Genomic DNA, 25,792 nt, shown 5'->3' with positions numbered 1-25,792 from the left:
TTGCTTTCTGCTTCACTGAGTGCTCACTGGGGTGAGGGCAGTAAACGAATAAATTCCATCCAGCATTGGGGCAGGACTTGGATGTTTTGCTTTCTGGTTGTTTAGTTCTCTTTCACTTGTGAACACACTTGAGACAGTAGATGTGGTTGCAGTTGGAGAACGTCTCAAAACAGCCCTGGATGTGCTTAGAGCGTTGTCATCACACCCCTTACTGTCTCACCTCTAGTAAGTGAAGTCTGTCTTCTTGAGATTTTCAGCTCTTTGGGGCCAGTGGAATGCCCTTGAAGGGTTTTATATAAAGTGTCCTCAAATGGAAACCCTTTATAGGAACCATTTGCCAAAAGATGACGTGAAATTTTTGAATAAGGCTCTTATCCTGTGTATTGAGTGTCAGAGTTAGCAGTTTTCAATACCTTTGTTTTTTTCATTCTGGGGTCCTAACCCAGAGTCTTAAGCATGTTAGGCATGCAGCATATACTCTACCACAGAGCTCTACATCCAGCCAGCAGCTTGATGATAGAAACTACAGTTTAATTGGAACATCACTGTACATTTAGCTTCTTTTGATAATTAACTTCTGTATTGACGTCCACGAGCTAATGATAGAAGTGAATGAGTGCAGTTAATAATTGGGTAGTTCATGTGTTGTCTTTGTGTTCTGTTCTTGTGTGTTGGTGCATGAATGAGTGCATTTAATAATTGGGTAGCTCATGTGTTGTCTTTGTGTGTCTGTTCTTGTGTGTGGGTGCATGACGTTTGGAGGACAGAGGCCAGCCTTGGATACAGTTTACTTTGGATTTGATACAGGGTGTCTCACTGACCTGAACTCACCGGTTAGATTAGGATGGATGGCTCAAGGAATCCACCATTCCACCTTCCTGGTTCTTGGATTGTAAGTGTGCACTGCTTCACCCAGCTTTTCTGTGGGTTCTGAGGACTGAACTCAGAACTGTAATTAAACACTTGGTATTTGTTTATAAAATTGTATGAAATAGCTAGCATCATTGCTGCCTCTTATTCTGTGTGTTCCTACCCAGCTAGCTGCTTCTGCTTGTCTCGTCTGTGGAGCGGCTCAGTTTCCTCCTGGTTTGAGAATGACTTTTGAAGTCTTGCATGCTGTTGAGGTGTATGGAAGGGTAGCCAGGTGTCCCAGGAAGAGAAGTGAGAGCACGGGAGCAATTAATATGGAGAAAACTTAGCAGTTCTTGTTCTCCCAATTAAATATAATGAGTTCATAGGGTTATAATTGTGCATAATCATCAGAATCTGACAGGAAAAGCATTTGTTTTATTTTTTTAATCTTATGTCACTGGAGAATTAGCATCTTTAAAAAATATAATGTGAATATTTTGGATGATACTTTGTGTTAATAATTTTGAAATTTGCCTTCAAAAAATGTTAGAATCGAATTGCCTTAGATACTCATTATTAATCTGAGTATACATTCCTAAGTGGAAATTAAGTTGCTGTGAATATTAGGATTTTCATTTATTATTCTATACTACATTCTAGTTGTTTAGTATATTCAAGTAATTTTTGTTTTTATTCCTAGGTTGCACGTTTTCAAAAAATACCAAATGGTGAAAATGAAACAATGATTCCTGTATTGACATCAAAGAAAGCAAGTGAATTACCAGTCAGTGAGGTTGCAGGCATTCTCCAAGTAAGTGGTTGGTGAGGAGGAGGCGGGAAGTGTAAAGCAGCCATCTAGCTTAGGTCAGTGCTGACCTATTGCGTCTTTAGTGATAGAAATACTGGTTTGTGCTGTCTAGCATAATAGCCCCAGGTAAACATTGCGACAGGACAGGGAGTGTGGCTGGAGTAATGGCTGTGGTTGCTGGGCAGTACAGCTCAAGATGAGTAGTATGGCCAGCGTCTGTGTGCACTATCAGTTGGGTTGGGAAAGTAATTTAATTAGTGATATAAATGGTGTTAGAATTTTTTTGCTTGTTTGTTTGTTTCCCAGGACAGAGTTTCTCTGTGTAACAGCCCTGGCTGTCCTGTAACTCTCTTTGTAGACCATGCTGGCCTATAATTTACAGAGATCTGCCTATCTCTACCTCCTCAGTGGTGGGATTAAAGGTTTGCGCCACCATGCCCACCAGGATTTTCTTTTTTTTAATTTAAATAGATTTTTCTAAGGTAAAGTGAAAGCTAAGTACAAGTGCAGCTTTGCAAATAAGTGTTAATTATATAATTTTAGTCTCTTCCTAGTTTTAAAAAGTACTGTCTAGTAACATGAAGAAAAGAATATTTTTCATTCACCCATTTTAATTGTTCTTCCAAAGACACTGGTATCCATTTTTAGCAAGTTTTATTTTGGTATATTTATACTTAGTTTTAAAACCACTTTTTAAGTAAATTTAAGTTTTAGAAAGCTTTATTACTGAACTCCTGCCAACTTTCTGGCCAGGGAAATTAGCCATTTCTGGGATGTTGTAAATTCATTTTTTATGATTGTTAAAATTATGATAATAACTATAAGACATGTCCCAAGACATGAAAAAGTTCATGTTAACTTTATTATTTTGATTAATTCAAGACACCAAAATTTTCATTCTGATATAATATAGGAGCAAAAATATAAATCTCAGTGATAAGTTCTGAGAACAGGAAGGGTACATGTAATCCACTAAATATTCTTTTGGAGACACAAATTTTAGAAAAAAATAATTAAAATCTAATTAAAGTTTATATGAATTACGGCTTACTTTTATTATTCCTTTTTTCATAGAAAAAGGAAACACCATCTTGTTGCTTATTGAGATATTATTTATATAAATATCAGTGTACTTTTAAAAATTTAATCTTTGATAATTTCATCCATGGGTATAATATATTCTGGTTACACTCATCCTTTACCCTCTCTACTCACTAGCCCCGGCCTTCTTCCACCAGGTCCCCATTGCACTTCCTGTGCCTTTTGTTTCCCTTTGTGGCCCCACGGGTTAGCTAGGATTAGTTGGGTGGGCCTGAGTGTAGTGCTGTACAAGAGCAAGGATAACTCACCAGTGGCTATATCACTGATGACAATGACTTCTCTGTCAACTCCTGACTGCTGTCAGGTCCCCTGGGTAGAATGGAGCTCCATGAACCCCTACCCTAGTTTGTGACTGCAGATTTACTGACTCAGTGTTGCATAGGGCCTATGCAGGCAGCTATAGCTGCTGTGACTTCATGAGTGCCATGGCCCAAGATAGTAGGTATGCCATACCTGTAAGATGGTGTTTCTGGGCCCTCCTCTACTCGTTTGGCTTCCATGAAGGGGTGTTTTTGGGTGTTCTCTTTAATGCTAAGCTCTCAGAAGTCACTTTTTCTCAGAACCTTGACTAGCTGTGAAGGTCTTCATTTACTGCCATTTGTGGTAAAGAGAAGATCAAGTCTGAACACAGCACTAGTTCGTGGATATAAATAAGTATTTAAGAAGCAGTTTGATATACCCACTTACCAAAATAAAAGTAAGTTCACCCTACACTGGTTTTAAGTATGTGTTTTGACAAATGGAACCAGCAAGATCATACTCTGTAGCTCAGACTGGTGGTCTAGAACTCACTGTGTATCTCAGGTTGTCTTCCAACAAATGATAATTCTTTATAGTTAACCATGTCTGAGTATTATGGCTGCAAGTCCCATGCAAAACCTCTGGTACACTTTCTGTAATTATTAGGGGCTGGAGAGATGGCTCGGTGGTTAAGACCACTCGCTTCCTGTTCTTGCCGAGGACCCAGGTTCAGTTAGCAAACAGTACCCACTCAGTGACTCTGATGTCTGTGACTCTAGTTCAGGGAATCCAGTGTCCTCTTCTAGCCCCTGCAGGCAATGCAAGAATGTGATACACAAAACAGGCAGAATGTTTATATACATTTTTAAAAAGCTTCTTTTAATGGAATAATATACTGTGTGTTTTTTTGTTTTCTCTCTGCCAACATTTTAAATAACTTTTAATGTAAAATTTAATAGGCTGATCTTCAGAATGGCTTAAACAAATCTGAAGTTAGTCATAGGCGAGCCTTCCATGGCTGGAATGAGTTTGATATTAGTGAAGATGAACCACTATGGAAGAAGTATATTTCTCAGGTAAGATACTCCCTCTCTATCTCTGTGGTATAACTTACATTGACTTTTATGGTTGTGAATTCCCTGAACACAAAGAAAGGAAATAATATTTTTTGTAATGTCTTCCCCTAAAAATTTGCATGTTAAGTTGGAATTTCTGTAGTCTTAGTTCTGAATCTGTAGACACCCAGCTCCACAGCCGTTCAGTCCCAAATAGACACACAGAGACTTATATTAATTATAAACTGTTTGGCCTATTGCTCAGGCTTATTACCAACTAGCTCTTACATTTTACATTAACCCATAATTTTTATCTATGTTCAACCACATGGCTTGGTACCTTTTGTCATTGAGGCATTCTCATCTTGCTTCCTCTGTGTCTGGCTGGTGACTGTCTCTGCCTTTATTCTTCCCAGAATTCTCCTAGTCTGGTTGCTCTGCCTATACTTCCTGCCTGGCTACTGGCCAATCAGCATTTTATTAAACCATTATGAGTGACAAATCTTTACAGGGTATAAGAGCATTATCCCACAGCATGATTTTTTTCATTTGATTTTAGGCAAAATTACTTACAGGGCAGCATTTTCTGTACCAGTGTTCAAAATTTTCTTATAAGCAACACTAGACAGTGGCCTCTTTGTGAATGCTGAGCTTAGGCTTAATAGTGATAGGAGAATGCTGTCTTAGAAAATTATTACATACATAATTAAATCCTAACTGCCAGGGTATAAGTTATACCTTTCTTATTAACTCTGTGATTTCTATTTGCCTCCATTGGCTATCACCTCAGGAAATAGTAAGTTTACAGTAGATTATGGTCGTTCATAATTACCTTTATTTTAATTTTTAGCAAAGACTTACTATAGCTTTTAAAAATTTGGTAACAGTTGCATTAGTGCAAAAAGCTGGATGATTCTGTGGCTGGTTTTAACTAGTTAAAAGTTTGGTGTGCTAAACAAAGAAGTACTTTGTGAAGGTATTAGAAAGTTTGGGTTTAACTTGTTTAAAAGACAGCGTCAGCTAATGCCATAAGCTTTGTACACGTGGTTGTGTAAAGAACTGAATAGCTGACTGTGGTGCCTTCCCGTTCGTAGCTGTAGCTTCATATTTGCACCCTACTCTAAGGAAATCCTACTGTAGTTCATCTGGACCTGTCACACTTGACTGGCAATGCAATTGAATTGTTTTCTTTCTTGATCCTGTTATTCTAGCCAGAGTATCTGACTCTTAGGACTCCTGTAAGAATTAGACAGTGCCAGAGATATAGTTAAGTATAAATAACAGTTAACATCTATCATCTGTTAGTCATTCAATATTGGGTGGTTCTTCTTCTTTAGGAGAATACTGAGTTTGTTGTTCTGTAAACATCTGTCTGGTACTCCTGTGAAGTGACATACTTAATTAGAACCATGATAGAGCTTTTCTTAGGGCTGGTAAAAGGCTCTCCACCAAGGTGTGATGGTTAGCACTTAACATTAAAGAGAGTTCTGTGGTTTACCCAATGCTTTAGTCTGAAGAAGGATGCTTAACAGAAATTCCACACTAGCTCAGAATTGAGAAATAGATGGTTATCTATTTAGGGGTAAACTCACAAATCAGAGTCCATTGCTGGAACGAAGATCAGAAACTGAAATCCACAACCCGAACAGAGAGGCCGGAAAAGAGGCCGGACACAAGCACTGCATCAGCATATATAGTATAAGAGGCCACGCCCCAGTAGGCGGGTCACCACTGGACTTCCTACAGCATTAGTCTCACTCTTAGTTACGACAGATTCCTTCATTTTAGGGTCTATTCAAAGATTAGGCACTTAAAATTATTTAAGTTGGAATTGGAGAGATGGCTCATAGGTTAAAGAGTACTGGCTGCTTTTCCAGAGGTCCTGAGTTCAGTTCCTGGCCACCACATGATGGCTCACAACCATCTATAATGAGATCTGGTGCCCTCTTCTGGTGGGCAGGGATACTTGCAGACAGAATCCTGTATACATAATAAATAAATAAATCTTTCTAAAAAATTATTTAGCACACAGGTGACACAGCTGGAATCACAGCCAGTTACTTTTATTCAGCCATACACTGTATGTTAGCTATAGTTTTATTTTGCTATCAGTTTTTAGTCTCAGTACTTAGGTTAAAAGCCTTCTTTTTTAGTCTCAGAAATTCAGGCAGGCCCCTGTCTTTGTGACATTAATACAGTACTGTAAGCCAGGTTTGGTAATGGATTCCTATCATTCCAATACTGGAAGGCTTAGGCAAGAAGATCATCTATTTGAAGCTAGCCTGAACTACATAAAAGCATAAAAGAGCCAAAAATTAATATACTGCTGCAGGTACATACATACTATAAAGAATTAACAATTTTGTTGTTATGTTTGGAGATAGGATTTTTCTGTATAGCCTTGATTGTTCTGAAACTTGTTTTGTAGAGGATTTTTCTGTGTTCCTGGGCTCTCCTGAAACTTGGCTGATTTTTAACTCATAGATCTGCCTGCCTTTGCCTTCCAAGTGCTGGGATTAAAGGTGTGTGCCACCACTACTCAGTTTAGCAAATTCTTTATTGTAAATATTGATATTTAATTTTTTTTCTGAAAGGAACTGTTACATAGCTTTTAAGCATGATCTCTACTTTTTTGTTGCTTGAAAATAAACCACATATAGACTCTTGTAATTTTGTAATGATGTCCTTTATAAAAAAAAAAAACTTTTACTAAGGTAGAGTGGGTTGTCCTTCATCTGAGAGTGTTGAATTGTTTGCTTTTCACCTCCAGTTTAAAAACCCCCTCATTATGCTGCTCCTGGCTTCTGCAGTCATCAGTATTTTAATGCATCAGTTTGATGATGCTGTCAGCATCACTGTGGTAAGTACACTCCTCTATTTTTAAAATTCTAATTTGTTAGTTAATTCTATGAGTTGGATTTGGCTTTACTTTGAAATTAATGTGAATCAAAATGAATCAGATTAAAAAATAATCAAATCCACTTTTAGTTTTATTGATTTTCTTTAGTTCTGGTTTGAGATGGAGGTCTTCTTGTGTTTCTCAGGCTGATCTTGCCCTCCTGGGCTCAGCTGTGCTGTTGTGTCAGCTTCCCAGGTAGCTGTGATTACAGGCTTGTGCCCTCAGTCTCACAGATGAGAAATAGTTTATAATTTTCTAGTTAAATCAAAATTCCTCATGCTTTTCAGTTGAAAATATTTTGACTAACAGTAATTGCTCAAGGAATATGTGATGTCAAAGCTATTTTAATAACACGTTCTTGTTACTTTAGGCTTTTTGTCTTAATGGCAAATGTTACGATGTATGAAACTGTTAGAGCTTTAGCACAATTGGAAATGGCCTTAAGCTGTATCAGTGGTCATTGTTTTCTTTAGTCCTCTTTAGACAAGTACAGTAGCTGGGTGTGGGAGTACACACCACTAACACCAGCTGTGCTACTTGGGAGGCAGAGGCGGGGATAACAAGTCTCAGGGTATCATGGGCAACACAGTGAAGGAAGCCCTTCCTCAAATGTCTGGAATGTTTTTGATAGAGGAGTAAAACGAAATATATAAAACTTTTCCCCTGAGTCTATACATCTGTGATGGATGGGTAGCGTGAATAGATTGAAATGCAGCTGTCCTAAGGGAGGCCAGCTGTGATAAACGATCCTTTTCCTTAGAAAAATAATGTTACTAGTGATAAGAACTTTCAAGTAATCATTAAAGTTACTGCAAAGTTTTATGCATTACCATGAACTTGGGATTTTCGACGAGCAAGAGACCTGGTTATTCATCCTCATTGACTTAGACCAGGAAACCACCATATACAGGCTGCCCATGCATGCTTCAGTACTGCCAGGACATAAATATTATTTTTCACCATGAACTTTTGGTAGCTTCCAAGTATTTAAAACTTTAATGATATTAGTAGCAATTTTAACAATTATTAAATTTAGAAATTACGCCTGCATCTATATTTAAATAATTAGGTGAACCAGTATTTTCCAAATGATTGATATCTGAGATTATCAAATTTCAGTAGGGAAAAAGATCAATGGATTCAGTTGAAAAAATATAGGTAGATAATAGAGTTTAATGTGGCAGATTATGAAAAGTTCATTGATACAGTTTTGTATTGTACAATAATAGTGAATACTTCTTCCCTTGCCAATTTTTATTTTTTGGTCTGAGGCTTGATTTTTTTTCCTCTCATAGTTTATTAAAAAAATTCTCATATTATGCTGCTTTTACCTAACAAAACATTAATTGGATTACAGCTTTCTATGAAAAAGTAGGATTACGGTTAACTCAGCAATAGAGAGCTCTTGCCTATCATTTGTTTTACAAATCAGCACTGGGAAAAAATGACCAATTTTTAATAAAAATTTTTTTCTGGAAAAAGCTATGTGTTAACTTATCAGATTTTTAAATTCTTTTCATAAATTAGTATGTAGGAACTAAGGTTAAACAAATAATTATTATGTCTGTTATAGCAAATGTTATCCACATAACTAAAAAATAGTCCTTAATTTGGGAGGACTTGGGTGGATTCAGAAAGTTTTGGAAGCTGTCATGGGGATGGTTAGCCATTTAAGTTCATATTCTTCTCCCTCAGACCCTCAGGCAAATTGCTTTCTTCTCTCACTAGCTAGTGCAAAAATCCGATCTCCTGGGCTGCACAGCCAGAGAAACACATTGTGATGAAAAGTTATTTCTTGTTAATGTCTGATTTAAAAGGCTGTTTGTTTTTTAGGCAATACTTATTGTCGTCACTGTGGCCTTTGTTCAGGTGAGTAATCTATTTTTTCCAGGTTAATAGTGGTATATTAGTTGATTGCTAGATAGTTCATGAGAAGAGGGCACTGGGTAGGTAGTGAGAAGAACATAGCCTATATTTTTGGTAGAGACAGATGAGAAAAAAAGCAGAGCAATATAAATATAATCCACTAAGTTTAAAAATGTTTTTCTAGTTATGAATTGGGCCAGTACCTATTAGTGCAATGTCTAGATGAGGAAAACAGAAAGGTGAGTGAAAAGTTAGTGAGCAGTTTATTAGATCCCATCTGAAGAAGACCTGGTGGATTACTGAGACTGCTTTCTCTTAGTTAGCAGTACACTTTTTCACTGAATTTATTTCTTTGCCTAATTAGTCTTGTTTTGGGATTAAAGTTTTTTTTTTTCAGTATTGATAAATCCCTTACTCCACTTCTAAAATTTCTTACTTTCCTCAGAAGGAATGGTCCTACTTCCTGTTCGTTATAGTCTTTCCAACAGCAAAAGAAAGGGATAAGAAGTCTCATTTAAAGATGATTCTGAATAATGTGGAGTTGAGGTCATGATTTCTTTCTTTACTCTTAGGGAGAGGTAGGAGGATTGTCAACTCAAGGCTAACATGGGCCACATGCTAAAACCCTAAGGTTAAACAAAGAAAGGAAAAAGAAGGGGGCAGGGAAGAGAGGGATCATAACATACCAGGCATGGTGTCAGGTCAACAAGTATAGGAATAAAAACATAGAGGTTTAGTTTTATAAGTGTGTTTTATGTTTATTTAAATCTTTGAAACTTCTGTATATTAAGTTTCTACAATTATCAGGTCTTACTTTGAATACAGCTAATAAGAGTGGAAGGATTAATCCACTGTAGAGATAAATGTAATGATGCTGTATGTCCTGAGGTCCGTGCTCTGATTTTTTTAAGACAGTGATTGTAATTATTCTTACATCGTGCATAATTTATTTCATGATAACTTGTCACTGTCCTGGTATCTTAAAGTAGTTCCTGACACATTAAGTTTCTAATTCTATATTAACTGAATGTAAGAAGCCAGCTGGAGTCTGATTACTTGGAAATTTATGAGCTCCTTTAGGAGACCATCAGCGCTCTTATTCAGGGTTGAAGGGTCAAGGGTGGGGCATCTTCTTAAGACAGAGTATTGCCTTTGGGCTATTGGCGCTAGTAAATGCGGCCTAAGCCATTGCAGGCTATGCATCATCTAAGGAAGTTCCTCACTTCCAGTCAAGCGAGTGGTGTGATCTGTATAGGGCCAGTAACTGGAGTTCTCTCATAACCCCTCCCCTAAATTGTGGCAGTCAACTCCCTCTTGGATCTTCTTTAGTATATCAGATGTATGAAAGATTTCATTTAGGTATTACTATTGTATGAAAAGCCCTAGCAACTTGCTGTCTTTGGAAAATAAAGAGCTCCTATCCTCAAAATACCCCACAGAGTTTCAGTCATCAACGTAATCAGCGTAGAGTTTTACATGGAGTGTGTTATGTGTTTTAAATGTAGCTGGGGTCTCTTGTTGCTGTTTCAGTGGTATTTTATTTGATGCTACATTGCTACTTCCCTTATTGCTGTGAGCCAGTGTCTGGCCAGAAGTAACTTGAGGGAGAAAGAATTGAGTTTAGGGAAGATGTGGTGGCAGGAGGCAAGAGCTTGTGGCTAGTTGCATTTAAACCTGCAGGTAGAGAGCTAAGAGCTGGCAGCAAGTGGGTTAGAATAAAAACTTGAAGGCCAGCCTTAGTGACTGACCCATGTCCTCCAATGAAGCTATGTTCCTACAGGTTCTACAACTGTCAAAAATACCACCACATGAGCCTATGGGATATTTCACATTCAAACCACAAACAACTGAGAAATAAAAAAAAGCTCCAAAACATTATGAAAAGTTTAATTTTTATAATTAAGTATGTTTTTATACAGATTTGACTCCTTTCCTCAAACATGTCTTAAGAAAGCAACAAAATATTTTTACAAACAAATCAAAACCATTCTTCCCACCATTTTCCTTCTGCCCAGCCCTTCAAGTCACTGGCTACCTAGCACTGTCATAGAATGACCTGATTTACAACAGCTTTACAAAGATAAAGACTGATAGCTTCTGTTTGATTAGTTACTGGAGACTACAGTTGGCTAGTATTTTCTACCCTTACTGAATTTTGTATAAAACTTCCAAATTCTACACTGTGGTTGGTGGATTGAGAGGCATACCTAATAATTTTTTATATTTTTAGATTGTGCTTACATTTGTCCCTCTTGTCTGGGTAGTGACTGATAAAGTTCTGAGATACTCTGCAGCTGATGACAGGTAGACTTAGTGATTGCTAACATGGCAGGTATTTCAAGACTCTCCTTATCTTCTATTTTGCTTTTGTCCCTCACCTTTTAACTTCAAACCAAAAGATTAGAAACAAAGCAAGAATAGCCTTGTGGCCATATGAAGCACCAGTGCTAATGGAAGCGTAGGCTAAGCAGTGCAGTGAGCTGGAAGATGCTCCTGACCCATAGCTGTTGGCTGTGTGCATGGAAGGGTGTGATTGCAGAACAGCACAGGGCCTCTCGGCAGCTCCCCTTTCATATAATTCAGGTTGGCAAGAAAAGTGAGCGTCGGAATATTATCAGCCACACTATTATTTCCAAGTAAATATATTCCACAAACGAGTGTAGTTAGTGTGGACTTAAGTCCTCAGAGTAAAATTACGTACAGATTAGTATTTTGGCTTTATTGGTTGCTAAACTCAAATGTAAAATTATGTTAAAACTAAGGCTCAATTATGTTAACTTTTAATGTATTCTTTGGATGCAGTAATTGGATTTCATTTCCTTCTGAACAATCTTAGATTTGCACATTGATTTTTAAAGTGTATAATTGAGAATATATAATTTTCATAATTGTTTGATTATAATAATTTAGGAACAAATTTTTATGATTTAATATAAGGATAAGTAAATCAAGATATGAATTGGGAGAAAATTTTAAGTGATAATGATTAATATTTAAGTATAAAAGGACCATGTAAATTCCTTTGTGTTATGTTAATATTAAATTCTACCTTTTTTTAAATTAGGAATATCGTTCAGAAAAATCTCTTGAAGAATTGAGTAAACTTGTCCCACCAGAATGCCATTGGTATGTTCCTTTTACTTTAGAGTTCTACACCTTAAAAAAGTAGAATTTGAATGTGACTAGCGTTGTAAGCATTATTGTTCAAGCTTTGTTTTAACATAAAGAAAACTATTGAATATGACAAGAAAAGTCTGATCAGTATAGCAAACATTGCATTACTGGTAGTTTTGAGAAAGCTTTGTTCAACTGTCTTTTTTTTAATTGTTCAGGTATGTGCATATTCCTATTGTGAGTGTGGGCATACATGTGCCTCAACATACCTAGGAAGGTCATCAGGTGTTGGCGTTCACCTTCCACATTTTTTGAGGCAGAGTCTGTCTTGTTCATCACCGTGTGTGCTGGCCTTGAGGGGACTTGTGGGGATTCTCTATTTCTGCCTCCTGTCTTCCTGTAGCTGGGCAGGGATGCAGTTGACAGGACTTTGTTCAGTTCGGCTCTCTTGTGCTTTCCGTGCTTTACCTGTAGGCACTCTCTTATGGAAACAGTGTCATGAAATTAATCTCATGTTAGCCTCAGTGTTCATATTTGAGTAGCTAATCAATTTTTGTAAGGATTTCCCCCTCTCTTACCTGTGTAATTTTTTTTTTTTTTTTTTTTTTTTTTGGTTTTTCGAGACAGGGTTTCTCTGTGGTTTTGGAGCCTGTCCTGGAACTAGCTCTTGTAGACCAGGCTGGTCTCAAACTCACAGAGATTCGCCTGCCTCTGCCTCCTGAGTGCTGGGATTAAAGGCGTGCGCCACCACCGCCCGGCCTTGTAATTTTTATAAGAGCATACAGTTAATCAAATGCTTAACTCTTTCTCTCCTTCCTTCCTTCCTTCCTTCCTTCCTTCCTTCCTTCCTTCCTTCCTTCCTTCCTTCCTTCCTTCCTTCCCTTTTTTTCTTTTTAAGACAGGTCTTACTGCATAGCATTGACTGGCCTGAAACTTGTGACATTGACCAGGACATCTTCAAACTCAGAGATCTGCCTGCCTCTGCCTTACAAATGCTAGAATTAAAGGAATGTGTGATGATGTCTAGCTTTTTTTGTTTTTTTTTTAAAGATTAATTTTTAAAAATTGTTTTAAGTAATTGTGTGTGTGTGTGTGTGTGTGTGTGTGTGTGTGTGTGTGTGTGTGTATGTCTATGTGTGTCTGTCTGTGTGGGTATATGCATGTGAGTTCTGGTGCTTGAGGAGGAAGTGTTAGATTCTCTGGTTTTGGAGTTTTAGGCAGTTGTGAGCTGCCTGATGTGGGTGCTGGGAACTACACTTGGGTCCTCATCAAGAACATCATGTGCTTTTGTAACTACTAAGCCTTCTTTCTAGCCTGCTCTAAGTTTTTATATATGACTTCTCTCTTTGGAAGTAACAGTGTTTTTCTTAAGACAGGTTCATGTAGTCTTAAAGGGAAATAGTATGGTTTTCTTACTGTGATGATTTCTATTTCATGCTACAGTGTGCGTGAAGGAAAATTGGAGCATACACTCGCCCGAGACTTGGTTCCAGGTGACACAGTTTGCCTTTCTGTGGGAGACAGAGTTCCTGCGGACTTACGTTTATTTGAGGTAAATTGAGGGTACATGGATATCAATTAATTAAATGGTTAGCAGATCTAATGATTAACACATAGTTTACTTGAAATATTTAGTATTGTGACTGAAATAGTGACAAGTGTAAGCATGTCCCCCCCTTATATATATTTGTTCTGTTGTAAAGTCTTTAGAGTTATCTACTTAGTCAGTTAGCATACCTTTATGACAGCCTGAGGTAGGTACTGTAGCAGACAGAGGTGATAGAATTATGTTGTTTAGGGAATCCAGTATTTGTGAACACAGATCAGTGTATGATAGAAGTCAGTAATCAGGTAAGAGAAGTTAAAAAATAGAAACTGAGAGAAGAGACATTATTTCTGGCATAGTAGCGAACAGAGAATGCTTCATGCAATGTAGCCATGATATTTGAAAAACAGTGTGGGAGAGGAAAGGAGAAGAGTATTAACCTCCGTGACAATTGGAGCAGAGGTACTCCTGGACTCAGTGCGGAGGTTTTGTCTCAAAAGACCCACTGAAAGTTTAAAATACTGTGTCAGAAACAATTGCCTGTACCTAACCGGGATTAAGGCACACAGTGCACTGTATTAATTGCTTACCCAATGAAACTGTACATCTGACTCTAGCTTACTACACTGCTCAGAATCACACGAGAATATCCTATTGTAATCTTAGAAAAGAGCTAAGTAAACAATGGAAGTGTGGTTTCTACTGAATGTGTACTTTACTTTCTTGGTGAGAGGCAGAGTTGCCTAACAATGCATCTCTCCTGTGGAAGTGCACAGAAATCATCTGGGACCATGGTCTGGAAGTGCAAGATTCTGTACATGAACCAGTTCCTGCCAAAGTGCTGCTTCACCCACCTCATTATCAATTCATTAAGAATCCATTGTTTATATTCTGAGACAGGTTATTTTGGAAGAGGTTCTTAAAATATTGATCAGTCTGGCCCCCTCCTTCCTCAGTGTAGCATAGGTTTGAAGCCACCATACTTGTCCTAAGTATTTTTAGAGAAATAATTCACATATGATAAGACATGCACAAGTAAACTCTAACATTTAGTGGTTTTCAGTCTGTTCACATTACCACAAGCTAATTATAAAGTTTCATATCTTTTCAAAGAAAACTCCTTATCTTTTAACATTGACTGTGCTTTTACCTCCAATAGCCACTGATTTTAGCCACTGTTTTCTTTTGACACAAAAGTATGTTTTCTTATTCTAGACATTTTATTAACTTTAAGGAATCATATAACATGTAGGGTTTTTTTTTGTCTGTATGTTTCACTTAACATATTTTCAGGTACTTCATCTAGTACTTTATTACCTTTTATTGCCATATGATTTTCTGTTTTATGGGTATACACATAGTAAATTTAATCCGCTTATGTTGAAACACTTCTAGTAGGGAAGGGCTTTTGCTGCTTTATTATTTACATCACTGCAGTGCTATTACCTGTGTTTTCAGACCCCTCCACTTATGACTTCTTTTGCCAGAGAAATTTTTTGTCACCCCAAATGTAGGCATATAAAGTATATCTGCAAATGAAGCATTAACAGATAATACATCACAAAAAAATGACAGTTCTTCAGTATGCATATAATTTATCATTTATTAAAGGGAAAGCAAGCTAATCAATGCGATGGGAATACTTTTTAATTTTTGCATAACGAATTAAATTTTGAACTGGAGAGATGACTGAGTATTTAAAGAGTACTTATGCCTCTTGCAGAGAACTGGGTTTGCTCACAACCATTAGTAACTCCAGTTTCTGGGGACCCAATGCTCTCTTGTGGCCTTTGTTAGCACCAGAGAATGAATATGCGTATGCATGCACACGTGCACACACAGTCAGAAAAACAGAGAGAGATTTATTAGAATGGCTTGCAGACTGTGGTCTAGCTTGTCCAGCAGTGGTTATCTGTCTACCAATGGAAGGTTCAAGAGTCCAGTAGTTGTTCAGTCCACAAGCCTAGATGTCTCAGTTGGTCTTCAGTGTACATTGGAATCCCTAAGAAGTATGAAGGAATGGACTTGCCAATGAGAGCTAGCAGGCAGCGAGAAAGAACAAGCTTCCTTCTTTCATGTTCTTTATATGGACTACTAGCAGAGGGTGTGGCCCAGATTAAAGTTGGATCTTCCCACCTCAAAAAGTCTGGATTAGAAGTGGTTCTTCCCACTTCAAATGATTGAATAAAGAAAATAAAAATTTCTCACAAGTGTCTCTATTTTGTTGAGTTGTCAACCAAGCTGTCATACCCCTGTTACATTCTTACAGGTCATGCCAAGAAGTTTTGCTTCTAGAGGGGAGTGCTCCTGCCAGGAGCCACTGCAAACATGCCATTGACTGGAAGCTCAGACTTCTCCCTGGTGGGACAGGAAGCTAAAATTTTCCTGGTGTGTCACTAGGTGTAATAGTGAGTGTGAAAGTATTCCTGTTTTCACCCCTTGATTGCTGGACCTGTGGGTCCTGGCTGTGGGAGAAATTGGACCATGTATTGGATGCCAATTCACAGTACATACTGCCTGCCTCCTGGGAACCTCCCCTAGCCCTATGGCTGTTGCCAGCCAGCTATTTGGTGCTGTAACTGTGTCTTCTAAAGGCCCTCTGCCTTTCTGCCAGGTCAGTTGCGTTAGGATGGTAGGAAACATGGTGAGGCAGGTGGATTCCATGATCTCATATTTCTCTGGCTGAGAAGTGAGATCCTTGGTAAGAAGCAATGCTTTGTGGAATACAATATTGTGGTGGAATAGGCATCCTCTAAGTTCCTGTATGGTGGTTTTGTCAGATGCATTATGTTCAGGAAAGACAGATTCCTAACCAGAATAAGTATCTACTCCAGTAAGGAAGGACAAAACATTGTCTTTCCATGGAAGAAGTGGTCCATTGTTGTCAAGTTGACAACCAATAATAGTCATCACAGCATACATGCAGGGGCAAACACTGATAAAAACAAACCTTTTGTTAAAAATAAAAATCCTGCCTGAGCAAAATGAATATTCTCCAGAATTGATCAATATTTTCATTTTATAATTATTAATGCTGAGAATGCCACTTTGCATAAACACATAACACAAAATGGCAGAAGTATGTTTAAGGTTATTTCTGAAATTATTGAAAAATTTGCCCTAATCCCAAGCCAAAATTCATCATTTCTTGTGAAACTTGTGTTAACAATTCATATAGTAATGTTTAAGATAAAATATTCTAACGTTATCGTTATACAAACAAAACTTATACTGATTTGATACCTACTTGTTAAGGACTGATGCCAGAAGAATATTGAAAGTCTTCATCATTAGTAAACTATTATGTTTATGTAACAGCAGAAACCTTTCTACGGACAATAAAAGCCTTCCAGTTCATAAAATACTTAGGCAGTGTGTGGTGTGACTGTATGCACAAAGTGTATGTTGTGTGTTTAGAACCAGGCAGCAGTCAAGTTGCACAGTTCAACATGGGTGAGTCCTGGCAGAAAAAACCCTCAGATTTATTATGCATTTGATTGTACGGTTATTGGATGTTCAGAAATCTTTCACTGTTGTCAAATTTTTCATGACCTCTTATAATTAATGTGATCTCAAGCTGTGTTCTGACTGTAGTTTAAAAGTTGTGCTCCCTAGGGCTGAGGAGATGGTTGAGTGGATCAGAATATTATAAGTAAGAAGGCCTGAGTTTGATCTCTAGGACCCATGGTAAAGCTGGGCAAGACTGCACATGTTTGGAACACCAGAATTATGGTAGAAACAGGGAGATCTGGTGCTTGCTAGCATGGACACATGGTCTTAGTTTTTTTTTTTTTAGTGGTTATGATAAAATCCTCTGTCAAAAAACAATTTAGCTCACAGTTCATGGTTGCAGTCCATGCTGGCAGGGAAGTCAGGCTATCAGGAGCTTGGAATAACTGACTCCATTGTTTAGAAGAGGGCATGCTAGCACTCAGCTTGACTTGATTTCTGCTCTTTTAGACTGTCCTCAGCCGAGGGAATGGTGCCACCTGTAGTGGGTAGGTCTTCCCACCTCCATTAGTGTAATCAAGGTCATACCCCATAGCAGTGGTCTCAACCTTCTTAATGCTGAGATCCTTTATACAGATCCTCGCTGTAGTGACCCCCAACCATAAAGCTATTTCGTTGCTGCTTCATAACTAATTTTGTTACGGCTATGAATCGTAATGTAAATATCTGAAAATACGGGATATCTGATATGCAGTCCCCAAAGGGGTCACAGCCCACAGGTTGGGAATCTCTGACCTACAGACCTGCTTAGAAGCCCATCTCCTGAGTGATTCTAGATTCTGTGAAATTGAGAACAGTAAGCATCACAGTGAGCTTTTAGGTTCAGTGAGAAACCTTGCCTCAAAAATAGGGTGGAGAGTTCATTCCATCCCCAAGCTAGGAAATAAACCAAGTGGTTTTCTGAGACCCAAACTCCAGTTCTCTGGAAGAGCAGCAAGTACTCTTAACTTCTGAGCTCTTTCTCTAAACTCCTTTTGTGGACTTTGATAAGAATTGGATTGTTAAATTTTTTTTGACTTTAAGTGATAAACTTGCTTTTTCTGCTGTTTTAAAGATTTTTTTGTCATCTGCCTGCCCAACATTTTTTAAAAAAATATGTCTCATTGTAAATTGATTGAGCTTCTTGATTATTTAGATTTGTGTTTTTCCATCAAGTTTGGAAAGTTGTCGACCATTATGTAGTCAGATGTTCATTGCTCGTCTTTCTTCTTCTGGAATGCCTGTAGTGTATTGTTCTGCTTGGTAGTGTCTCCTACACATCCTTCATCTCTAGTTTTCTTACTTTTTTTTTTTTTTCATTCTGCTCTTTAGACTAGCGTTTTTTTTTTTTTTTTTTTTTTTTCGAGACAGAATTTCTCTGTAGCTTTTTGGTTCCTGTCCTGGAACTAGCTCTTGTAGACAGGCTGGCCTCGAACTCACAGAGGTCCACCTGCCTCTGCCTCCTGAGTGCTGGGATTAAAGGCGTGCGCCACCACCGCCCGGCTCTAGACTAGCGATTTTTAAAGAATTTCTTATTTTATTCTTATTTAAAATTTTTGTTATTATTTTATTTGTGTGGGTATTTTGCCACTAGGTACCAGGTAGTACCCATGGAGGTCAGGAGATGGCATCTGATCCTCTGGCACTGGAGGTACAGTAGATACGTGCCTTCAGATGGATGCTGGGAATTGAGCCTGGGTTCTCTGGAAGAATAGCCAGTGTTCATAACCATGAAGCTATATCGTTAGCTCAAGTGGTGATTTGGAACAATATTTTGTGTGTATGAGAATTATGAACATGCCTGATATCTGAAACATGTCTGGAAAAGGATGTCAGATCTCTAGGAACTAGAGTTACAGATTTGTGAGCTACCATGTGGGTTCTGAGAAATGAAGCCTGGTCCCCTGTAAAAGTAGCAGGTGTTCCTAACATCTGAACCATCTCTTGAACCCCTGTACTGGCGATTTGTAATTGTCTCAGCTTCCGGGTTATTGATTGCTTTTTTTCTTTTTAATTTCTAATGTTGAACTTCCTCTAAGTAATTTCTCTCTCAGGTATTATTTTCAGTTCCTGGTTTATATAATAAATGTTGATAGATTAACTGTGTTGTGTCTTACATAACCCAAACAGGTCCTGTACTATCGAGCTATAGTCCCAGCCTCCAGATTTCCAATCATTTCCTTATGTAGTTTCTACTAAGTTTTTTTTTTTTAATATAAAGTTTGTTTCTTGGTTCTATTAGTTCCTTAAGCATAGTTAATACAGTTCACTTTTTTCTAGTCTGTAAGTTTGATGTTTAGGCTTCCTCACAGAGGGTTTTAGCCAGTTAATTTTTTTTCTTGTGAAGTCAGCCATGCATGCATGCATGTATGTATGTATGTATATATATAAAACTCAAGATTCTTAAAAAAACTTAAGCCTATTATTTTCTTTTATGGGTATTGGGTTTTGTTTGCATGTGTGTCTGTGCTCCATTTGCATGCTTGGTGCCTGAGGGGGTTGAAAGAGAGCATTAAATCTGGAGCTGGAGTTATAGACAGTTGTGATCTGCCATACTAAGGGTCAAACCTGGGTCCTCTGGAAGAGCAACCAGTGCTTTTAATTACTGAACAATCTCTCCAGCCCTCAAGGCCATATTTCTTAATTTTATTTTTGTGGAGTGGTATAACTGCTTCTCTTGGGGTGATAGCAGATAGTAGGCATGCTTTAAAAAATTAGCTTATCAAAATTTCAGGGACCCTTTTCTTCATTAAGTATTAGAAAGTCAGCAATTTATAGACAGGGATAAAATCAACTTCAGATATATTTAAAAATATTTTGTTGTGTGTGGGTGTGTGTGCGCGTGCATGTGGAGATAAGAGATCAGTGTTGGATGTTATTCCTCAGGTGCTGTCTCGTTTTTTTCAGATAAGGCATCTCACTGGATCCCTAGACTCTATCTAGGTTATGTTGTAATAGGAGCGGTGGGCTGCATCCCTGGCACCCGGCCGCCCACATGGCTAGCTTACCCGAAATAATTACACGGAAACTGTATTCTTTTAAACACCGCTTGGCCTATTATATTTAGCCTTTTCTTGGCTAACTCTCGCACCTGGACTAGCCCATTTCTAATAATGTTGTAGCACCCCACGGTGCACTTACCGGGAAGATTCTAACCTACGTCCATCCTGGGTCGGAGCTTCATTGTGTGTGTCTGGCCAGTGGAGAGGAGCATGGCATCTCTGAGCTCACTTCCTCTTCCTCCCAGCATTCTGTTCTGTTTACTCCTCCCACCTATGTTTTAACCTATGAGGGCCAAGCAGTTTCTTTATTGCTTAACCAATGAAATCAACAGATTGATATATGACACTCCCACATCAAGATTAGGTGATGGTTGCTGACCAGTGAGCCCTAGGCTCCTGTCTGTACTTCCCCAACACTGGGACTACAATCCCCTGTCGCCATGCCTGACTTCATATGTGGTTGCTGGGACTTAAATTCAAATCCTCCTCCCAGTGTGAGGGTGGAGGAGGAGGAGGCTTTGCCATTCCCATGGGACTGAGGCTGTCATCCTTGACATGGCCCCGTCAGCAGCTCTCACTCATTCAGTACTGCAGTCATGTAGGGCTTCCTCTGCTCCCTACTCTTGGGCAATATTCTTCTGCGGATTCTGGCTTCAGAAACTGATCTAGGTCACATAGATAGTAGTTTTCTCACCTAAAATAGCATTTTTTATACTTAAAAAGATGAATACTTTGAGACATGGAAAACTAAACAATAATATGTTTTGTTAGGAAAGTTGGGTTCTTAGCTGTAGGTTCACCTGGTGTCTCCATTTCTTTAGCTGTATTTTGAATTTTAGGTTAACATATTCTTATGGTAAGCATTCCTTGTTGCATGCATCAGGTTTTATTGACTCATTTAAGGTATTTGTTTATACTGATCTAGTCTTGTCTTAAATTAATGAATATAAAATAAGATGTAGCTAATGGCTGAATGTGAATATTGGAAGAAGTGGGGTGGTCTTGAACTCTTGAAATGTGAAAAGTACTATAAATTAAAATTATGGAACACTTGTTTTCCAAGGCTGTGGATCTTTCCATTGATGAGTCCAGCTTGACAGGCGAGACAACTCCTTGTTCTAAGGTGACAGCTCCTCAGGCAGCTGCTGCTAATGGAGATCTTGCATCCAGAAGTAACATTGCCTTCATGGGAACACTGGTCAGATGTGGCAAAGCAAAGGTGATTATGATTCTTCTCTTTAAAAAAGGTGGTTTCATTAAAAAAATAACTTTTTCTAGAATATGTATGTTTAGGTAAATGGGCACCGTAGCATGTACTTGGAGGTCAGGACAACTTTGTGGAGTCACTTGTCTCTAGCTCTGTATAGCTGCACGGTCAGCAGACTCACCGCAGGAGTCTTTACTTGCTGATGAAATTTTCTTAAATTTTTTTTCCTCTCTCTCTCCCTTTTGGTTAGTTTTTATTTTTTTTAAGTAGCACTGGTTATAATATTCTCACTATATGTTTTTCACCTAATGATGTATTTCAGCTATTTTGTTTCCTGGTTTCTAATATTTTACCACTATAAAAGCCGCCATTTTGGCTAGAGAGCTGGTTTAGCAGTTAAAGAGCACTGAGTTTTGAGTTTAATTCCCAGTAACCACATGGTGGCTCACAACCATCTATAGGAGGATTTGGTACCCTCTTCTGACCTACAGGCATACATGCAGGCATAGTGTCCATACCTAAAAAAAATACACAAATAAATAACTTTTTAAAAGAAGGCACAAGTTCATTCATAGAAGTGGGGTTGGAGTGGGGAACTACAAGAAGCAATGTTAAATGTTTATTGAGTATATGGGCCCCACATTTGGATCAGTTTGTTTCCAGGGTCTGTATTTTAAAGGGGTAATTATTAATAGGAGTAACATAAACATGTACATTTGCAATGGGAATCTGAGTATTTATCTATCTCCTAGATCTGGTCTTTGCTCTCCACTTAGCCTCACTCCTTTTTTCTTTCTTTGTTACCAGTGATTCCATCTGAATATAATGAATTTTCCTGCTTTTTCCCTTAGGGTATTGTTATTGGAACAGGAGAAAATTCTGAATTTGGAGAGGTTTTTAAGATGATGCAAGCAGAAGAAGTGAGTACTTAGTGTCAGCGGTTTATTCAAATCTGTAATTTTTTTTTATCTTAAGTAGAAATAAGTGTATATAGATTCTTGCATATACTATTAAGACTATTTTCTTCAGGATATTACTCATTGTTTTTGCTTACAAAATCAATTGGGAATTTTAAAATTGGAAGGGCTGGAATTTACATTGTTACTGTTCTGAAAGATTCTTACTTTTATTCATTGTTTCTGTTAGGAAGCCATTCATAGCCACTTTTTGGATAGGTATTATTCCTTACAGAAAATGGTTCTGTTTTGTTGTTAACCTAATTTTAACCTGATTTTACTGAATGTGTTGCATATACTCAGCTCATGTTCTGCCACTGATAGCCTTTGACCATAGGATTACATATATTTTACCCAGAATTTTAACACAATTTTATTGTGTTGTGTGTGTGCATGTGTGTGTGAAAACTGCAATCTGTAAATGCTATGTTCTTTCATAATCATCTGGATTTCTTAGCTAACCTTCCAAAACCCCAGTTTGTGGTATAATGTCGAACATGAAGCTTGGCAGTGCGAGATCACTAAAGATTAGCAGATCAGGGAGGTACAGGATAAAACATAAACTTTGGGCACTAGGCATGTTTGTGGGTACAGAGAGGAGAACTGGAAAATGGCAGGAATAGCTGACAGCAGTGAAGTCTGCTAGAGGCTGGCAGGAGAGAGTTTTTTTTTTTTTTTTTTTTTTTAAACTTAGTGGGAAGCATAGCAATAAACCTTTTCAGGTAAGCCAGGTCTTTATAGCAGAAAGTTGTCACTGCTTCCTGTGTGACCTGCACTGAGAGCATAGGCCTCAGTTTCTTCAATGAAGGTAAAAGTGTTAATCTCTAGCAGAGTTCTGTGCTCAGCTCAGAAATGCATTTCGAGTGCTTTGCAGAGTTCTTGGCACCTGGAAAATGTATGGCAGTTAACTTACTGTGGCAATCTTCTCTAATTTGTCAAGGCCCCGAAAACCCCTCTGCAGAAGAGCATGGACCTCTTAGGCAAACAGCTGTCCTTTTACTCCTTTGGTATAATAGGTAAGAGAAGAGTGAGTATGTTTGTAATTCTTACTTGTGTTTTCTTTTTTTGTTGTTTTTATATATTTATTTTGCACATATATTTGCACACATTTGGAGGCCAGAGGACAACTTCTGGGATTCAGGTCTCCATGGGTTCTGGGGATTGAACTCATGCTGTCTGGTGTGATGGCGAGCTCCCTTACCCACTGAGCCATTTCATTGGCTTCCTGGGTTTTCTGTTGAATGTGAGTGTGAAATCTGTTTTCTGTTGAGTATAAAGGCTATCTTATTTTGCTCCCCTGTTTCCTTTTAGCTTAGTTCTCATTTTTTTAAAATTATAAACCCGACTCTGGGAACAGATAAAGCAGAGCTGTAATTCCTATGTGTGTTCAGTGAGCATCTGTAATTCCTATGTGTGTTCAGTGAGCATCTCTCTGAACATTTCAGCACTTGTCTTTCCAGCTGTGATAGTGTCGATGGCTCTTCGTAGTTTGTCTCTTCCTCTTTCACCGTCATCCTTCCCCTTCCCTTCCCCTTTGTCTTTCTTTTCCTTCTTTCTCTTAAGTTGATAATGACCTAAAGCAGATTTTTTTTAATTGATTTATTGAGCTCTACATTTTTCTCTTCTCCCCTCCCTGCCTCTCCCCTTCCCTTCAACCCTCTCCCGTGGCCCCCATGCTCCCAATTTACTCAGGAGATCTTGTCTTTTTCTACTTCCAATGTAGATTAGATCCATGTATGTCTCTCTTAGGGCCTTCATTGTTTTCTAGGTTCTCTGGGATTGTGGTTTTTAGGCTAGTTTTCTTTGCTTTATGTTTAAAAACCACTTATGAGTAAGTACATATGATGATTGTTTTTCTGAGTCTGGGTTACCTCACTCAATATGATGTTTTCTAGCTTCATCCATTTGCTTGCAAATTTCAAGATGTCATTTTTTTCTGCTGTGTAGTATTCCATTGTGTAAATGTATCACATTTTCCTTATCCATTCTTTGGTCGAGGGTCATTTGACCAACAGCAGAGTTAAAGATACTGTACTATTCTGTTTTCTGGATCTATAATCTTGTATCTTTTCAGATATTTACTTCGATTTTCTGATTGTATTTAATTCATATGTATTATCCTTCCAGTGTAGATTATTAATAGCATATTGTAAACATTGTTCATTTCTTTGGGATACACTTTCAGAAATAAAATTATTGAGGTAACAAGTATCTAAGTAGTTGTAAGCTTTGATCATCCGAGGAATATATCATCCTCACATTTAGAAAGATGTTTACTTTAAGAATAGTGCTATAGATTAATTTCTTATTGTTTAAATTTTCACGTTTCTTTGTTTTTGGTGCTGGTGATTGAATCCAGGGCCTCACACGTGCCAATCAAATGGTCTACTATAGAGCTATACTTCTAGCCACTATATAAGTTTAAATTTTAATGCTCAATTTTACTACTGTGGTAACATGTAGACCATAGCGACTTCATACTTATTTTGTAGTCAAAGATGGACTCCAGGTCTTGCTGTACTTCACAAGGGTTGGGATTGCAGGACGATGATACTATGCCTGGCTTACTTTACTATTTCATTTAAAGATTATCAGCTTCGCAGCAAGGTACTGATGCCTGTAACTGTAACTGTAGCTGAGGAGGTCATAGGCTTAGAGGAGAGCCTGCTGCTGTTGTTTGCTAAATGAACATAGTATCAAGCTGCCTTCTGAATACTTATTCTTATGTCCTTAGATGAGTGCAGCTCTCATCTTCAAAGAGAAGCTGCTTTTTTCTAGTAGACAGTGAGTAGTAGGCTCACCTGGTCCAAGTCCAGAATCAGTGACTGGAGTGCTCATCCCTAAACAGGACGTCTATAGCAAACCCCACTAAGGCTTAGGGAATATTGTAGAAGAGGTAGCAGAAGGGTTGTAAGAGTCACAAACAGTGTCTCCAGAAGGTGACAGGATCCGATGATGATCCTGTGTCATGGATTCAGAGCAGCTGTAATTGCCTGAATGAGACCTGCACAAGATAAAGTCAGTGAACATTCTAGTATGGAGGGGCTCATGAAACTCCACCCCCTAACTGAAGAGTGGCAGTTGTGGCTGCTGATTAGGGTTTGGCCCCTGGTAGATTGTTTATGCCTTAGTGGATGGCCCTTCACCCATGTGCATAAGAGCAACACTGTTTAGGCTCCCTGGGTTATAAAAGAATTGAAAACTTGAAGTTGAGGGGGAAATATATGTGTGGGAGTATGTATCCAGGAAGGAGCTGGAGGAGGGGAGGGTAGCTGGATAAAATACATTGTATACATGTGTGAAATTCTCAACAAATAAAAAAATCAGAATGGAATGGTAACCAAGGAGGACGCTGTATTTTCTTTGTTGTAAACATTGTGTAGTTTATAGATGGCATCAGAAACTGTGTAAAAATGCCTTTTGCTTCTACATAATCAGTTAATTTAAATTTAAATAAAATACTTATTTTTAAAATTATGTAGGTTAAGGTAGAGTTGTAACTTTCTTACTCAAAAGTTAATTATTCTGGTACTACTAGTTTTATAATTTATTATTTACTATTTTGAATTTTTTTTTTTTTGGTTTTTCGAGACAGGGTTTCTCTGTGGCTTTGGAGCCTGTCCTGGAACTAGCTCTGTAGACCAGGCTGGTCTCGAA

General features: G+C 38.1%; 1 protein-coding gene across 2 annotated transcripts in view; it reads left to right on the top strand.

Annotated features, from left to right (window-relative positions):
* The window catches only part of Atp2c1 (ATPase secretory pathway Ca2+ transporting 1), a 93,659-nt gene that overhangs the window by 26,594 nt on the left and 41,273 nt on the right, over nucleotides 1-25,792 (top strand). The window contains exons 1-10 of one of the 2 annotated variants that reach the window (XM_026789929.1): nucleotides 824-892; nucleotides 1,553-1,663; nucleotides 3,961-4,077; nucleotides 6,827-6,916; nucleotides 8,789-8,824; nucleotides 11,886-11,947; nucleotides 13,379-13,487; nucleotides 21,036-21,191; nucleotides 22,031-22,099; nucleotides 23,076-23,151. In XM_026789929.1, the coding sequence (XP_026645730.1) occupies nucleotides 845-892; nucleotides 1,553-1,663; nucleotides 3,961-4,077; nucleotides 6,827-6,916; nucleotides 8,789-8,824; nucleotides 11,886-11,947; nucleotides 13,379-13,487; nucleotides 21,036-21,191; nucleotides 22,031-22,099; nucleotides 23,076-23,151 (874 nt within the window). In that variant the 5' untranslated portion in view covers nucleotides 824-844. Of the gene's footprint in view, nucleotides 1-823; nucleotides 893-1,552; nucleotides 1,664-3,960; nucleotides 4,078-6,826; nucleotides 6,917-8,788; nucleotides 8,825-11,885; nucleotides 11,948-13,378; nucleotides 13,488-21,035; nucleotides 21,192-22,030; nucleotides 22,100-23,075; nucleotides 23,152-25,792 lie in introns of those variants that run through there. The other variant, XM_005368470.3, reaches the window with a different exon arrangement.

The sequence above is a fragment of the Microtus ochrogaster genome, unplaced genomic scaffold (assembly GCF_000317375.1).
Source record: "Microtus ochrogaster isolate Prairie Vole_2 unplaced genomic scaffold, MicOch1.0 UNK33, whole genome shotgun sequence".
Taxonomy (NCBI): domain Eukaryota; kingdom Metazoa; phylum Chordata; class Mammalia; order Rodentia; family Cricetidae; genus Microtus; species Microtus ochrogaster.
The sequence above is the reverse complement of the archived record's forward strand: the minus strand, read 5'-3'. Positions and strand labels throughout refer to the sequence as shown.